An 18,448-nucleotide genomic window follows, 5' to 3' on the forward strand; every position below is an offset into this window, starting at 1 on the left:
CTTCGGAGGCTATTTTTGGGAGAAAGGTTTTGCAAGCAGTGGTGCCTTCCGTTTAGGTTACCTGTCTTGTTCCCTCCCTTCATCCGTGTCCTAAAGCTTTGGTATTGGTATCCCACAAGTAAGGATGAATCCTTGGACTGGATACACCTTGCAAGAGAAAACAGAATTTATGCTTACCTGATAAATTACTTTCTCTTGCGGTGTATCCAGTCCACGGCCCGCCCTGGCAATTAAGTCAGGTTAAAATTTCTTGTTTAAACTACAGTCACCACTGCACCTTATGGTTTCTCCTTTTTCTCCTAACTGTCGGTCGAATGACTGGGGGGCGGAGCCAGAGGGGGAGCTATATTGGACAGCTCTGCTGTGTGCTCTCTTTGCCACTTCCTGTAGGGAATGAGAATATCCCACAAGTAAGGATGAATCCGTGGACTGGATACACCGCAAGAGAAAGTAATTTATCAGGTAAGCATAAATTCTGTTTTTCCAGCATTAGGTATATCAGTAAGCCTAATTCAAGATATCACCTCTGTTATGTGTAAAAATATGCACATTCTGAAGTGACGGTCACTTCTAGCCCACCATATGGGGCTTACTGTCTTTCTTCTACAGAACGAGGGAGTAAAACATTTGCTCTTCTCCATTGCATGCATTTTCCCTGTTATTTCTTAGTGTTCTCAGCAAAATGGTTTCATCTGGGTTTAGTTGTGCGGCTTTTTCACCCATCTATCGCTTGTTCGTAGTTTTAAAGAGCAGGATGCAGACATAAGTTCTTCAGGCAGCATAATAACAGGGGACTCAGGCTAGTACTGTACATTTTTATGTAGATTTATTAATGTTAAATGTATTCTACCTGCAGTACAGATCATCCTAGACTGTTTTTATGTATCTGCAGTCTCACATATAATAGGGAGGTTACTCTGTCATACTGAATACACTTGCTACCACCTTGCAGCAACTGGACATTATCATCTGTCCTTACTGTGCCAATGTTCTCATTACATCCAATTTTATATATGCTTGGCTAATCCGCTTGGTAACCAGCTCTGTCCCTTTAACAACAGTCTTATAGTGCTTGTGAATCTCATGGTGTATAGGGAATATTATAAGGTACTCTTGTTCTACCTTTGTGAATGCCTTTTAGACTTTAACTTCTTTTACATCTTTCTACTGTCCTCTTAGCCGTTGTTCTACGTAAAAGTAAGTGGGAGTCCACCAGGATGTCCAACCCGTGATTCTAATTATTCCCTTCTTTTCAGGACCTTTTTCCCTCAGGGGTGTGGTAATTTGGTGTTTTATCTGTCTTCTCTTGCAAGTTCCCTTTCTATAGCCAAAATTATTGGAACTAGCCTTAGAGTCCTGGTTTCTCTACCCTTAATCTCACCCTGAGTTTTTCTGTTCCTGATCCATCAGCTATGTCCTTCTTTTCATAGGTCATATTCTTACACCTTTAACAGTTTATCCCCCTTGCTGGAATCTCTTTTGACTCTTCCACTTCATCTCATAGACTTTTCCTGCTAAATCATCATTTTTACCAGTGCATTTTAATTTATTTTATCCTTATCCAGTTTAATGTTCTTTGAAGTCCCTGCCTGTTGTGCTGTCATATCAGAGCTAATGCCTGTGTTTTTCACCTTTCTGGACCCAGTGCTTCTCTGTTTGCTTTACCTGGTACCTAAATAATATAACTAATCTAATATAACCCAATACCACTCATGTCCCCAGGAACATCTCTTTCTACAGATATGCACTACAGTGGAAATGAGTGAAGGGAAGATAAGCCCATGGACAGCATGTAATTGAAATGAAAAGAAAATACTATTCTCCTTGACTTTCTTATTAGTATTTCAAAACCAGTAGTTTGGGCAAGTGGCACTGCCCAGATTGGAGAGGGTGTGGGAAATGCCTGGGGGGAGTTAGAGGAATCTGAAGATGAGGATGATGATGAAACCCCTGAAGATGCAAGACAATCTGCAAAGAAGACCTCTGAAGGCAAGTACTAGCATCTAGATATGTGACAATATATTCTTTAGCTTGTCCTTTGTAGCATTACACACAAAAAAGAAGAAATTGTAGGCACAACCAGTATACAAAGTGAAAAAATCTTTATTAATCTATTAAAAATTTGCAGGATAAAACACACATCTTTGTAGCATTATGCAAAATACTGATGTTGCACTTAAATTGTAAATATACTTAACCCCTTAATGACCGGACCATTTTTCAATTTTCTTACCCTTAATGACAATGGCTATTTTTACATTTCTGCAGTGTTTGCGTTTAGCTGTAATTTTCCTCTTACTCGTTTACTGTACCCACACATATTATACACCGTTTTTCTCGTCATTAAATGGACTTTCTAAAGATACCATTATTTTCATCATATCTTATAATTTACTAAAAAAAAATGATAAAATATGAGGAAAAAATGGAAAAAAAACACACTTTTTCTAACTTTGACCCCCAAAATCTGTTACACATCTACAATCACCAAAAAACACCCATGCTAAATAGTTTCTAAATTTTGTCCTGAGTTTAGAAATACCCAATGTTTACATGTTCTTTGCTTTTTTTGCAATTTATAGGGCAATAAATACAAGTAGCACTTTGCTATTTCCAAACCACTTTTTTTCAAAATTAGCGCTAGTTACATTAGAACACTGATATCTGTCAGGAATCCCTGAATATCCCTTGATATGTATATATTTTTTTTTAGAAGACATCCCAAAGTATTGATCTAGGCCCATTTTGGTATATTTCATGCCACCATTTCACCGCCAAATGCGATAAAAAAAAAAAAAAGTTCACTTTTTCACAAATTTTGTCACAAACTTTAGGTTTCCCACTGAAATTATTTACAAACAGCTTCTGCAATTATGGCACAAATGGTTGTAAATGCTTCTCTGGGATCCCCTTTTTCAGAAATAACAGACTTATATGGCTTTGTGGTTGCTTTTTGGTAATTAGAAGGCCGCTAAATGCCGCTGCGCACCACACATGTTTTATGCCCAGGAGTGAAGGGGTTAATTAGGGAGCTTGTAGGGAGCTTGTAGGGTTAATTTTAGCTTTAGTGTAGTGTAGTAGACAACCCCAAGTATTGATCTAGGCCCATTTTGGTATATTTTATGCCACCATTTCACCGCCAAATGCGAGCAAATAAAAAAAAAAACTTTACATTTTTCACAATTTTAGGTTTCTCACTGAAATTATTTACAAACAGCTTGTGCAATTATGGCAGAAATTGTTGTAAAAGCTTCTCTGGGATCCCCTTTGTTCAGAAATAGCAGATATATATGGCTTTGGCATTGCTTTTTGGTAATTAGAAGGCCGCTAAATGCTGCTGCGCACCACACTTGAATTATGCCCAGCAGTGAAGGGGTTAAATTAGGTAGCTTGTAGGGAGCTTGCAGGGTTAATTTTAGAGATCAGCCTCCCACCTGACACATCCCACCCCCTGATCCCTCCCAAACAGCTCTCTTCCCTCCCCCACCCCACAATTGTTACCGCCATCTTAAGTACTGGCAGAAAGTCTGCCAGTACTAAATAAAAGAGTTTTTTTTTTTTTTTTTTTAAATAAAAATTATAAAATATTTTAGTTGTGATGGACCCCTGCCTTAGCACCAAACTCCCTGATCCCCCCCTCCAGCTCTCTAACCCTCTCCCCTACCTAATTACCGCCATCTTGGGTACTGGCAGCTGTCTGCCAGTACCCAGTTTGGTCCCACAAACCAAACTTATTTTAATTGTATTTATTTTTTTATTTGTGTTTAATTATTTCTGTAGTGTAGCAGCCCCCCCACAATACCCCCACCCCCTCCCCCTCACAGATCCTTTTAAATATAAAAAAAAAAAAAAAACTTTTTTTCCCCTTACTTTTTCATTGGTGTCAGTGTGGCTAATGTGCGCATGTGCACGCGCACGTGCACGCGCGCCCACGTGCACGCGCACCCACATGCACACGCACACCCGTGCACGCGCGCGCGCATCGTGCACGCGCGCGCACACGCTCCCTCCTCCCACCGGTCAAAGGCACCATCGGCACCATCACTACCGGTGCAGAGAGGGCCACAGAGTGGCTCTCTCTGCATCGGAGTCTTGTAAAGGGGTATTGCAGGATGCCTCCATATCGAGGCATCACTGCAATACCCTCAGAGCTGCTGGAAGTGATTGTGATCACTTCCAGCACTCTGTTAGACAACTGACGTACCAGGTACGTCCATTGTCATTAACTGCTTGTTAATGCATGACGTACCTGGTACGTCAGTTGTCATTAAGGGGTTAAAGTGATAATACATTTAGAAATACTGAAATGCAGGATATGAAAGTATATTAAAATGTGAAACCTGTGCACAATACTTTACATCTGAAAATGCACTTTAAAATTATATTAATTTGTATATTTGTGTTTTTATTATTATTGAAATATAGTTGTTTACCTCTGCTGTACGTCTTCCTAATGAAAAAGTACAAGAAGACAGAGGGGCGCCTCATGTGTGGTATAATCAGATAGTATGATACAGAACAAACAGAATGGAGCCAAATGAGTACTCACATACTATTGAAGCACACCTATGTGCTGGTAGAGACAAGCTGCAATTTCAGATAGGTGTGACAGCTCACCCTCCAGGCAAAACTGTGTAGATACTCCTGTAGCACACTTATGTGCTGGTAGAGGCAGGCTGTAACTTTATGACAGGTGTAGCAGCTCACCCTAGATGTAGATTCTTGGTTGTGCAGGGGTGTAGGTCCCAGTGAGCAATCAGCAAAGGCAGAAGGTAGGAAAAGAACTCCACTCAGAGTACATTTAAAATAAAATGTAGCTATTTATTAAAAACAAAGATAAAAAAACAACACAGCAGTTGTTTATGATCAGTGGCACCCCTCAAATGCAACGCGTTTCTCGGTTAGAACCGTTTCATCAGGCATAGACCTACACCCCTGCACAACCAAGAATCTACATCTAGGGTGAGCTGCTACACCTGTCATAAAGTTACAGCCTGCCTCTACCAGCACATAAGTGTGCTACAGGAGTATCTACACAGCTTTGCCTGGAGGGTGAGCTGTCACACCTATCTGAAATTGCAGCTTGTCTCTACCAGCACATAGGTGTGCTTCAATAGTATGTGAGTACTCATTTGGCTCCATTCTGTTTGTTCTGTATCATACCATCTGATTATACCACACATGAGGCGCCCCTCTGTCTTCTTGTACTTTTTCAGCTATACCCGGACCAGTCGGTGAGGAGGAGGCAGCCCACATATGAACATTGTATATCTCATTTTCTCCGGTCATCCGGTCATACATTTCAAAGAAAGACTTTGATCTCTGTATTATCCTTTTTTCAAGGATTCAAAGGTTTTTTATTTCATATATATATTTTTCATTTTTATTTTTATTTTGTTTGGTCCTTGTGATATTTGAATTTTTCTGTATTATCTACGCATAGTGATTCATTTTTGCACTGAGTTACCCCTGCACCTTTAGCGCCCCCTCTATTTTGTTGTTATACGTCTTCCTAATGACTATCTCTCACCTTGTAAGAGCAGAGGTGGGCAGTCAGTTATATTAAATAGTGCAATATGTGCACATTACAAACTTTCATAGACTGCACTTTAGTATGTTTTGCTATACTTCTGTGAATGCTTTATTTAAATATTATTTATTTTATTAAATAGCTGCAATTAAAATAGCCAATTAGTCCTTCCTCAGATAATATTTTTTTTTGTTTAACCCTTTGGCTGCTAAGCCATTTCCCATATGTGTGCTAAGCTGGTTTTGAACTTTTTGTTGCAGTTCACGTTTAAACACTTTTAGAAGTAAAGTTTGTGTGAATAAATTATATAAATGTCAGATATGTCCTTTCAGCAGACCCAGCAGATTAAAAATATACCATTATTATATTTGTATGTATCATCAGGTTTAAAAAATAGCGCTTAAAATGTGAAAAAAGTGCATTTCTTTCCTAAGATATGGTGAGTCCCCGGCGTCATCAATTACTGTTGGGAATATCACTCCTGGCCAGCAGGAGGAGGCAAAGAGCACCTACAGCAAAACTGTTAAGTATCCCTCCCCTTCCCACAATCCCCAGTAATTCTCTTTGCCTTCAGTGCCAGGAGGAGGTGAAGTTTGGTGTCTGTAAAAGATTTTTCTTCAATCAAGAATTTATTATTTTGAAAGCCAGAGTAGGTTTGCTGTGAACTTTCCTGTCAAGACTGGGTGTAGCTGTACTCCACGTTAGTCTCTTCAGTAGGGCTGTGGTAGCTTTCAAGCAGTTAGGAACTTGTGGGGTGGGCCTCACTGCATTTTCCTAACAGGTTGCTACCCTTCTATAGAAAGCCAGAGTAGGTTTACTCTGTCCTTTCTTGTTTTCACAGGTTTCTGTGAGGAGTGGCATCCTCTCATACCGGGTGAGCTTTCCTCCTGCCGGACAGCCAGAAGTGCAGGTAAGTGCAATTTTTTTTTAATGAGAGAAACAGAATACTGGCACTAAAGCAGGTAGTTGCACTTTATTTGGGATTAGATTCCTGTATTACCCAACAGCATTCATTGGGCAGGGAGCAGGAACTGGGACTTTCAGTGTTTTCACTTATAGGTGGCTCAGTAATAGTCCTTAGATCCGATGTTGTAAAGGATGGGTCTGAACATGTCTCAGTTTAGAAAGCTAACTCCTGAGACATGTCACGGAGCGGTATTGAGTTAAAAAGTATTTAATTATGGCCGCCAGGACCGCCTCTGTAATACTAGAGGGAGGTGGGTCCTTCTCTGAGGCGGTAAAATTTCCCCTAAGCGCACACCTTTCATTATTGCGGCGTACCTGATAGCGGAAGTGGACGTACTGCAACACTGCAGGCTCCGGTTTTTCAGCGGAGTGCAAAGGGAGCAGGTAGGCACCTCAGTGACATCGCTGAGGTGTATTGTAGCCTGTGTTTATAATTTCTTAAGCCTCAATTACATTTTAGAGGTGCATTAATTAGCTCTCAACTTTTGGCAAATTTAAGAGGTTATATTGAACCCTGTTTAGCTGTCGTTTTGTTTTTTCTGTTGCTAACGAATGCTCCTTAAAGGGACAGTATTAAAATAAATATATATTTTTTTTGTTTAATCTGTTAATTGCAAGATGGAACATCAAAATGCAAGCTTTGTCTAGATAGCCAAGTTGAACCCACTTTGCCTTTTTGTTCTGATTGTATTGAGAGAACATTAATGTAAAATGATAGACTCTTTGTTACTGAGCCACCACTCTCTCAGGTTGATGCTGCTCAGGCAATGCCGCAGCTTTCTCCTCAAACGTCCCAAGCCTTAACACATTCTGTGCCCTGCGGTACCTCACAATCTCCTGGAGGAGTATATTTGCATGCAGAAATTGCGGCCCAGGAATCCTCTGTGGTATCTGAGGCATTAGCTGCCATTCCCATGCTTCAGGCAAGACACGAGGAAAATTAGAGAATCGGATAGTATGGTTTCTGATCTAGTCCAGGCTAACCAAGTTGCTCTTTCTCATAAGTCTGAGAAGGAAGATACTTAGCCTCTGAGGGTGAGATCTCAGATTCGTATAGTATATTTTTTTCTTCTGATGCTCAAGTGGTCTCCTTCAGATTTAAGCTTGAACACCTTTGTGTTTTGTTAAAGGAGGTTTTGGCTACCTTGGACGACTCTGATACCCCTGTCATCGTCAACCCTAAAAATTCTAGCAAATGAAATAGGTATTTTGATGTTTCCTCCTCTGTAGAGGTGTTTCCTGTGCCAGAATGTGCTATGGAGATTATTGCCTGGGAATGGGAGAGACCTGGAATTCCTTTTTCACTATCTCCTATTTTTAGAAAGATGTTCCCGGTGGCTGACTCCATTAAGGAGTCATGGCAGACGGTACCCAAGGTGGAAGGGGCGATTTCTACCCTGGCTAAGAGAACAAATATTCCCATTGAGGATAGTTGCTCTTTCAAGGACCCTATGAATAAGAAGCTGGAGGCTTACTTAAGAGATATATATTCATCAGGGTCTCCAATGGCAACCGGTGGTGTGTATTGCTACCGTGACAAGTGCAGCAGCCTATTGGTTTGACGCTTTGTCTGAGTCTCTTCAAGCAGAGACTGCTTTGGAGGAGATACAAGATAGGATCAAGGCTCTTAAGTTGGCAAAATCCTTTTACTGATGCCTCTTTGCAGGTCATCAAGTTGGGAGTCAAAATATATGGTTTTGCGATCTTGGCCAGCAACAGTTTCCTCTAAGTCTAAACGTTTGGCGATTCCTTACAAGTGTAAGACCTTGTTTGGGCCAGGTTTGGCAAAAATTATTTCCGATATCACAGGCTGTAAAGTATCTTTTCTGCCACAAGATAAGAAGTATAGGCCGAAAGGACGTCAGAGTAATTTTAGTCCCTTTCGGGACTTCTTTGGTAAGTCTTCCCCCTCTTCGGCCAAGCAGGAACAGTCCAAGCCTTCTTGGAAACCCAGTCAGTCTTGGAACAAGGGGAAGCAATCCAAGAAGCCTGCAGCTGAGTCTAAGTCAGCATGAAGGGTTTGCCCCCGATCCAGGACCGGATCAAGTGGGGGGCAGAGTCTTTGTTTTCTCAGGCATGGATACAGGATGTTCCAGATCCGTGGGCATGGACATAGTATCCCAGGGTTACAAATTAGAATTCAAGACCATTCCTCCCAGAGGCAGGTTTCACCTCCTCAAGATTATCTGCAGACCAAATAAAAAGAGAGGCGTTCTTGAAATGTTTACAGGACCTTTCCCTTATGGGAGTTATAGTTCCAGTACATGAACAGGGTCTAGGGTTCTATTCCAATCTGTTCGTGGTTCCCAAAAAGGAGGGAACTTTCAGGCCTATTCTAGATCTAAAGTGTCTAAACAAGTTTCTCAGAGTGCCGTCCTTCAAAATGGAGACTATCTGTTCCATTCTTCCTGTAGTGCAAGAGGGTCAGTTCATGACGACCATAGACCTGAAGGATGCATATCTCCATGTTCCCATTCACAGGGATCATCACACATTTCTAAGATTTTCCTTTCTGGACAGACCCTTTCAGTTTGTAGCTCTTTCTTTTTGCCTTGCCACAGCTCCCAGAATTTTCTCAAAAGTCCTGGGGGCTCTTTTGGCAGTGATTCGGTCTCTGGGAATTGCAGTGGCGCCTTATCTGGACAACATTCTGGTGCAGGCACCATCTTTTCAACTTGCAAAATCTCACACAGACATCTTGTCTTTTCTTCGCGCTCACTGATGGAAGGTGAATTTGGGAAAGAGTTTCCTTTTTCCGGCCACAAGGGTGGTCTTTCTAGAAACAATTATAGATTCCCTTTCAATGAAGATATTCCTGATGGAAGTTAGAAAAGCAAAGATTCTTTCCTCTTGCCTATCTCTACATTCTGCTGTACAGCCATCAGTGGCCCAATGTATGGGGGTAATTGGTCTGATGGTGGCTTCCATGGACATAGTTCCTTTTGCCTGATTCCATCTGAGAGCTCTGCAGTTATGCATGCTCAGTCAATGGAACGGAGATTATGCAGATATGTGTCAGAAGATAGTTCTAGATTAGACAACAAGAGGCTCTCTTCCGTGGTGGCTGTCTCAAGAACATCTGTATCAGGGGACATGCTTTCGGAGATCCTCATGGGTGAGTGTGACCACGGACACCAGCCTGGTGGGCTGGGGAGCAGTCTGGGATGCGTTGAAAGCGCAAGGACTTTGGTCTCAGGAGGAATCTGCTCTCCCCATAAACATTTTGGAGTTGAGAGTGATCTTAAATGCCTTGATGGCTTGGCCTCAACTGGCCTTAGCCCGATTTATCAGGTTCCAGTCAGACAACATAACCTCAGTGGCTTACATCTACCACCAGGGGGGGAACTCAGAGTTCCTTAGCCATGAAGGAGCTGGCTCGAATTATTCAATAGGCGGAAGCTCATCATTGTTGTCTATCTGCCATCCAGATTCCAGGAGTAGACAACTGGGAAGCGGATTTCCTGAGAGACAGACTTTTCATCCCGAGGAGTGGGAACTCCATCTGGATGGGTTTTACAGGTTAACTATAAAATGGGGGGTACCGGATTTGGATCTGATGGCGTCTCAACAGAATGCCAAGCTTCCAAAGTACGGATCAAGGTCAAGGGATCCTCAGGCCTGATAGATGCTATTGCAGTTCTTTGGAGCTTCAGGTTGGCATACCTATTTCCTCTGTTTGCTCTCCTTCTGCGAGTCATTGCTCATATCAAGCACGAAAGGGGGTCAGTGATAGCTCCTGTGTGGCCTCGCAGGATCTGGTAGACAGACCTAGTGGAAATGTCATCTCTACCACCGTGGAGACTTCCTTTGAGGAAGGACCTTCTACTTAAGGGTCCTTTTCTTCATACAAACCTTGTTTCTCTGAAGCTGACTGCTTGGAGATTGAACGCTTAATTTTATCTAAGCGTGGATTTTCTGAGTCGAGCATTGAGACCATGTAAGCCTGTTACCAGAAAGATTTACCATTAAGATATGGCATAAATATCTTCATTAGTGTGAATCCAAGGGATACTCTTGGAGTAGGGTCAGGATTCCAAGAATTATATCTTTTCTCCAGGAGGGTCTGAAGAAAGGTTTATATGTCAGTACTTTGAAGGTCCAGATTTCTACTCTGTTTTGTTACACAAACGTCTGGCGGATGTGCCAGATGTGCAATCATTTTGTCAGGCCTTGGTCAGAATTAGTCCTGTGTTTTAAATCTGTTGCCCCACCGTGAAGCCTTAATCTTGTTCTTAAAGTTTTGCAACAGGCTCAGTTTGAGCCAATGCATTCCATAGATATTAAGTTATCTTGGAAGGTTTTGTTTCTTACAGCTATCTCTTCTGCTCGTAGAGTTTCTGAACTTTCAGCTTTGCAGTGTGATTCACCTTATCTTATATTTCATGCAGATAAGGCAGTTCTCCATACAAAGTTTGGTTTTCTTCCGAAGGTTGTTTCGCATAGAAATATTAATCAAGAGATTGTTCCTTCTCTGTGTCCTAATCCTTCATCTCATAAGGAACGTCTCTTACACAACCTGGATTTTGTACGTGCTCTTAAATTTTATTTGCAGGCGACCAAGGATTTTCTTAAAGGTCAGAAAGCTACTGCTACTTCTCTTTCTCTCTGGTTGAGAAGTATTACTTGTTTGGGATATGAGACTGCTGGACAGCAGCCTCCTGAGAGAATCACAGCTCATTCTACTCGGGCTGTTTCTTCTTCTTGGGCTTTCAAGAATTAAGCTTCTGTTGAGAAGATTTGCATGGCTGCTACTTGGTCCTCAATGCATACCTTTTCCAAATTTTATAAGTTTGATACTTTTGCCTCGGCAGAGGCTTCTTTTGGGAAAGATGTTTTGCAAGCAGTGGTGCCTTTTGTTTAGGTCTACCTGTCTTGGCCTTCCCTAGTCCTCCGTGTCCTTTAGCTTGGGTATTGGTTCCCAACAGTAATTGAGGACGCCGTGGAATCACCATATCTTAGGAAAGAAAACAAAATGTATGCTTACCTAATACATTTATTTATTTCCGGATATGGTGAGTCCACAGCCCCACCCTGTATTTTAAAGACAGGGGGTGTTTTTTTTTTGTTTTTTTTTGTTTTTACTAAACCTCAGGCACCTCTACACCTTGTGTTTCTCCTTTTCTCCATTTTCTTTTGGTCGAATGATTGGGGATTGTGGGAAGAGGAGGGATACTTAATAGCTTTGCTGTAGGGGCTCTTTGCCTCCTCCTGCTGGCCATGAGTGAAATTCCAAACAGTAATTGAGGACGCCGTGGACTTACCATATCCAGAAAGAAAGAAATTTATCAGATAAGCATAATTTTTTTTTTTTTTTTTACTCCTGACTCAATAAATAATAGTATGTAGTTTTATTTTTCTAAGCTCTATCATCAAAACCTGTGTGGGTAAATATTTGTAGTAGGTAACCTGTCTGAAATAATCAGAAATTAAGAACATTTCACTGTTTTTTCCACTGTTTTATAACAGGCATGTCAATTTTGATAAATTATTAAAAATAGCATCTTAGAATTTTGCTGTACTGTTTTCAGCAATTAAACAGTTCTAGCCACCTGAGAAATTAAATTGGGGTACACAAAGCACACATTTGCAGAAAGTACACCCCTTGGTGCATCAAATTAGGGGCTACAAGTATTTCTCGCATGAATTTGCGGTGCGCAGCAATTAATGGAATAAGTTGCATTGCTTAAAAAAATAAATACAAAGCAAAGTGCCATATTCAACTTATTAAATTGTCTATTTTTGTGCTAGCAATACATGTAGCCCATCATTTGATGCGCCAAGGAGTATACTTTCCAAAAATGTGTACTTTATTTAATGTATCTTAGTTTCCCAGGTTTCTACAGCTGTCTGATTGCAGACATAACCCATAAAAGTTGAAAGGCTATTTTGTTAGACAATTTCAAGATTGTCATGTCTGCAATTAAACAGTTCTACCCACTTGGAAAATTAAAATATGGTACACGAAGCACACATTTGTAGAAAGTACACCCTTTGGTGCATCAAATGAGGGGTTACATGTATCTCTAGCACATAATTGAGGTGCGCAACAATTAATGCAATATGGTGCTTTGCATAAAAAAAAAATATTTAGCAAAGAGCCATATTTCACCTATTATTACATTGTCTATTTTTGTGCTAGCAATACATGAGTGGCCCCTCATTTGATGCTTTCTAGAAAAAAATTTGTTTATATACAATATGCATTAGTGCTGCACGATTAATTGCGGATGCGGTTTTAAACCGCAATTAATCGCTGTGGTTTTAAAACCGCGAGAGTACGCAATTTAAAAAAAAAATCTTCAGATCATCATGGAAATGGAGGCGGAGGATGAGAGGCGGACCAGTGTGCGGCCGTGGGTGGACCTGAGAATGCCCGCGGAACTGCCATTTTGGAAGAGATTGAAGAGTGTGTGGGAGTCATCTGGGAGTGGTGTGGCGGTGGGACAGCTCAAAGTTGTGAGCAATAAAGTGAATATTGTAAAAAAAAACATGCCTTGCTGATTTTTTATTTTTTTTTAACTTCTGTGATGCTTAACATTAAGTTTGATTACATATTACAATAATACAATATATTTTATATATAAATGTTCACTAAGGGTTGCTTGTAGGATGTATTGTGAAGTGAATTGAAAAATATAATATATTCCACATAATGTTACCAAAATATATATAAATAATATCTACTACGTACTGCTCTATCTCTATCATCTATCTAGTAGATAGATTATAGAGGATGAATGATATATAGAGTTACTTACTAGATAGATGATAATGTAATATTATATCTATTATTTATATTTATTTAATATATCATTTAGTTGAGTCAAGTGTAGATCCCCAGAAGATAGATCATCATTCATCAGTAGTAGTACACAGTGGTGCAGTGCACAACAAGTTTTTTTTATTTTTATATTTTTCCTCTAATTATAATTTTTATGCTCCAAGAGTGTATTGGACATTGAGAAACATGTACAATAAGATTCTGTAGTGTTAAATAAAAGTTTCTACTATGTAACCACAGCACAGGTAGCTAATTTTATTTGAACTATTTTGTGGTTTGTATTTTTATGCTCCAAGGGCCCCATTACATATGCGGCGACGCCGGTTTTTGCGCGTTTTTGGTATTCTATATACAGCGCCGCATATAAATGCGGCACGTAAATTTCACCCGTCGCCCGCAATTTTTACTCCCATAGGCTAACATGGGACCCTGTTGCAAATCGGTATCCAATATCCAGCGCAAGGACTTACATGGTGAAAATGGAGAAATCTTACTCCATTTTTACCTCTCCATAAAAGGCAGCCGTAGCAGGCCTTGCACTGAGTATGGGAGCACCGTAACTCCTGAAAATGCCTGCAAAAATAAACTAACACCTAACGCATGTGCAATGTCTATCTGCCTGTCAACCGCATTCCCCCACAACAATAACTAATAAAGTGTATTAACCCCTATATCCGCCATCAAACCCACACCACAAGTAATAACTAAATTATTAACCCCTAAATCCGCCAACATCGCAAACTACCTATGAAAACTATTAACCCACAACGCAATAAACCCATTAAAACTATTATCCCCTAAACCGCCAAAGCCCACAACGCAAGAAACCCATTAAAACTATTAACCCCTAAACCGCCAAAGCCCACAACACAAGAAACCTAACCCCTAACCTAACCCCCCCCCCCCCCCCCCCAAATGAACCCAAATTACCTAATTTACAAAATACTAAAGTTACTATTAAATTAAAAAAACTAACACTACTTCTAATCAAAAAATACAGTCTAATCAAAATTCTGGAGTAGACTGTCCCTTTAAGCTACAATACAAAAAATAAAAAATCTAAGATTACATAAAATAAAAAAGAAAATTACCAAATTTTAAAAATTATACCTAATCCCTATGAAAATAAAAAAGCCCCCCCCCCCAAAGTAAAAACACCCCCTACTCTAATAAACTACCAGTAGCCCTTAAAAGGGCTTTTTGCAGGGCATTGCCCCAAGATAATCAGCTCTTTTACAAGAAAATACACAACCCCCCCCACAGTAAAAATCCCCACCCACCAAACTCCCCCCCCCAAATAAAATAATCTAACACTAAAAATCTTGAACTACCCATTGCCCTGAAAAGGGCATTTGTTGGGCATTGCCCTTAAAAGGGCATTTAGCTCTTTTACTGCCCACCCTATCTAAATAAAGGAACTCACAGTTCCTGAAGTCCGGCGGAGAAGGTCCTGTTCCAGGCGGTGAAGTCTTCTTCCAAGCGGAGACCTCTTCTTTCTTCTTCCTGGAACATCCTTCGCGGAGCTGAAGACATGGAGTGTGGAGGATCCTCTTCGTACGATCTTCGCCGCACACTGGATAGAGAATTCAAGGGACGCGATTAAAAATGGCGTACCTTGAATTCCTATTGACGGATTTGATTCTTCAAATTCAAATCAGCCAATAGGATGAAAGCTACTCAAATCCTATTGGGTGTTCAAATTAGCCAATAGGATGAGAGCTACTGAAATTCTATTGGCTGATTTGAATAGCCAATATGTAATCACGCCCGAAGAGTGTATTGGACATTGAGAAACATGTCCTTAAAGGGACACTGAACCCAATTTTTTTCTATCATGATTGAGATAGAGCATGCAATTTTAAGCAACTTTCTAATTTACTCCTATTTTCAAATTCTTTTCATTCTCTTGGTATCTTTATTTGAAATGCAAGAATGTAAGTTTAGATGCCGGCCCATTTTTAGTGAACACACTGTGTTGTTCTTGCTGATTGGTGGGTAAATTCACCTACCAATAAACAAGTGCTTTCCATGGTCCTGAACCAAAAAAATAGCTTAGATGCCTTCGATTTCAAATAAAGAAAGCAAGAGAACGAAGAAAAATTGATAATAGGAGTAAATTAGAAAGTTGTTTAAAATTGCATGCTCTATCTGAATCATGAAAGAAAAAATTTGGGTTCAGTGTCCCTTTAAGATTCTGTAGTGTTAAATAAATGTTTTTATTGAAATATTAAGGTGTTTATAGTAATTTTTAAATATATATAACTGATCCTTTTAAGCAATGTCTGATAAACTGTTTTTATCTTTTATATCTATTTTAACTATTTATTTTTATCAGCCATGACAGCTGATAATAAAACAAAAACTCTTTCATATGTCCTACCTGGTTGTTCTGCAGATGATGTTGTAATTCTATCTGACAGTGAAGAGGAAGAAGTTGTTATACTACAGTCTGAAATCACACCATCAGAGAACAGGTAAGGTGAAAGCGCAAATGTAATAAAGAAAATGACAAAAGTAATGTAAATATGATCATCCTACTGGAAAAAGGTTCAGTGTCCAAAAGAGCACATAAAGATAAAATTGTGTGTGCTCCTGTTAACACACATGACGTATGTACACATCTGCATATCATGTATGTATATAAATGCACATATCAAAGGTATCAATAAATGACAGTCTGCTATCCCTCTGTACATATAACAGGTCTCAGTGCCTGGGGGTTTGGGATAAAGTTTCAATCCTGTGCAGACAGCAGAATAAAAAAAAGTTGGTATGTAGCAGAAACAGCAGGAGTTCTATACCCACTTGAAAAGGTGGGGATTTAGGCTTTCTGTTGAGTCCCCATAAAAGGAACTGGTTTTTGTTTACATGAGTGCTACTAGTGTGATTGTTTACCTACGGATTCTATTGTATATTAGATATTTCAGATTTGTGTGTCAGAATGCTTTAACATTACATGTTATGAATGGTTTCCCTTTTTTCACCCTAGAGGGACCGATGCAGTAAAAGAGAAGGAAGCAGTTTCTTCAAAAAAAGGATCTAGCAGTAAGAAGAAAAAGAAGAGGAGTGTGCATTGGCAATAAAGGCTTGTTATTTAACAAACAAGAAAGTAATGTAAACCACACTAGTATATGCAATTCCCAAAAGTGTGCATTATTTGTAATGCTGTGCATTATTTCAGGCATACAGTATTGTTCTAGTAATGTGTATACATTTGTTCATGTGTATAAGGACTTTTATGAATGTGTTGTTTTTTTTCACAGACCAGAAAACATTGTCATATGTCCAGACTTCTATGTCTAGTTACTTTCCAAATTACTGGGTTTTTTTTTTTTTTATTAATTTTCAAATACAAACTAATAAAACCATATTGTAGTAAAATATGACAATGTTGCAAATCCAGTCACATCTAGTGTTACTGGATAATAAAGAAAGAAACATTAATGGAGTTTTGTTGCTCAAGTCATAGAATAGATCCTCGTAAAAATATTTCTTAGATACAATGCATTTTGGAGGTGTGAAGGTGCTGTTAATGTAGCTCTTGATAGAGGTTTCCCAGTGGAACTTAATGTCCCAAAAAGTAGATAACCTATTTTTTTTTTCATATACCCATATTCTTCCAATGTGAGGAATTCCAACACGAAAGGGCTGATTGTCTATAGCTCTCTGGGCTGATGAGATTCTATAAGAATGCTTGCCAGCCCTTCTATTTCCTCAGAATTCTATAAAGCCACTTTTTACCCTGAAAACAGGGTGTCTCGCTAAGGGGCACATACTGCATTTTTGTATAGGAAGGAGATGCGTACATTACAAAAGTGCACAATTAAACTCTTAATTTAAAAATTATAGAAAATTAATAATTGAACCATTCACATTAAAAACAAAATTATGATGTTAAAGGGACAGTCAACCCAAACTTGGTTTTAACTCGTACATATAAAGTTGCAACTGATTAATATTTTCAAATGTAGCCCAATTTTTTACCATATATTGTTAGCATGTAAAAGATTTACTATTTTCGGCTCTGCTGTTTTAAAATGTCCGCCTGCCACCTCCCCTATTCAGTCACCAGCGGTCTGATTGCAGTAACTTTGCGATCCTGCACGTACCCGTTTTATGCGCAATGCGTCAATTTTAGTCAAGGGGGTATTTTGTCAGAGCTGTCAACTCAAATAGAGCTTTAACCCCTTAATGACCGAGGACGTACGCCATACGTCCTCAGAAAAAATACAGTTAACGCCTGAGGACGCATGGCGTACGTCCTCGGTTTGGAAAGCAGCTGGAAGCGATCCTCATCGCTTCCAGCTGCTTTCCGGTTATTGCAGGATGCCTCAATATCGAGGCATCCTGCAATAACAATTTGTACCCCTCCGGTGCAGAGAGAGCCACTCTGTGGCCCTCTCTACACCGGACATCGATGGCCGCAATCGTTGGTGGGTGGGAGCTGCAGTGGGAGGCGGGTGGGCGGCCATCGATGGTTTCTGAGACACAGAGGGGGGCGGGACAGTCAGGGGCGCGCACAGACGCGCGCGTGCACGGGGGGGGCGGCGGCGGCGGGCGGGCACAGGGGGCGGCGGCGGCGGGCGGGCACGGGGAGGGAGCGGGTGGGAACCGCTTACACTACACTGTATAAGTGGGAGGAAGAGGGGGAATAAATGCCCCAAAAAAGTAATCTAAGGGATCTGGGAGGGGGTGGGGGTAGGAGTTGGTCGTGGGGAAGCTACACTACAGAAAAACATTAAAAATAAAATAAAAATGAGAAAAAATATTGTAAACTGGGTACTGGCAGACAGCTGCCAGTACCCAAGAAGGCCCCCAATAAGGCAGAGGGGGGGGGGGGGGGTTAGCTGTTTTGGGGGGGATCAGGGAGGTTGGGGGCTAAGGGGGGATCCTACAAAGTAGCATATGTAAATATGCTAAAGATGTATTTTTTATTTATTTTTTTTTTAAATTATTTTAGTACTGGCAGACTTTCTGCCAGTACTTAAGATGGCGGGGACAATTGTGGGGTGGGGGAGGGAAGGGAGCTGTTTGGGAGGGATCAGGGGGTCTGATGTGTCAGGTGGGAGGCTGATCTCTACACTAAAGCTAAAATTAACCCTGCAAGCTCCCTACAAACTACCTAATTAACCCCTTCACTGCTAGCCATAATACACGTGTGATGCGCAGCA

At 40.4% G+C, this 18,448-nt stretch overlaps 1 protein-coding gene across 2 annotated transcripts in view; it reads left to right on the forward strand.

Annotated features, from left to right (window-relative positions):
* Window positions 1-16,721, forward strand: part of EXOSC9 (exosome component 9) — a 55,977-nt gene extending 39,256 nt beyond the window's left edge. For both annotated transcript variants that reach the window (XM_053700815.1, XM_053700816.1), the window contains 3 exons: window positions 1,841-1,989; window positions 15,673-15,751; window positions 16,267-16,721. In XM_053700815.1, coding sequence (XP_053556790.1) covers window positions 1,841-1,989; window positions 15,673-15,751; window positions 16,267-16,360 — 322 coding nt within the window. In that variant the 3' untranslated portion in view covers window positions 16,361-16,721. The remainder of the gene's footprint in view (window positions 1-1,840; window positions 1,990-15,672; window positions 15,752-16,266) is intronic.
* The last annotated feature ends 1,727 nt before the right edge of the window (window positions 16,722-18,448 follow it).

The sequence above is a fragment of the Bombina bombina genome, chromosome 2 (assembly GCF_027579735.1).
Source record: "Bombina bombina isolate aBomBom1 chromosome 2, aBomBom1.pri, whole genome shotgun sequence".
Taxonomy (NCBI): domain Eukaryota; kingdom Metazoa; phylum Chordata; class Amphibia; order Anura; family Bombinatoridae; genus Bombina; species Bombina bombina.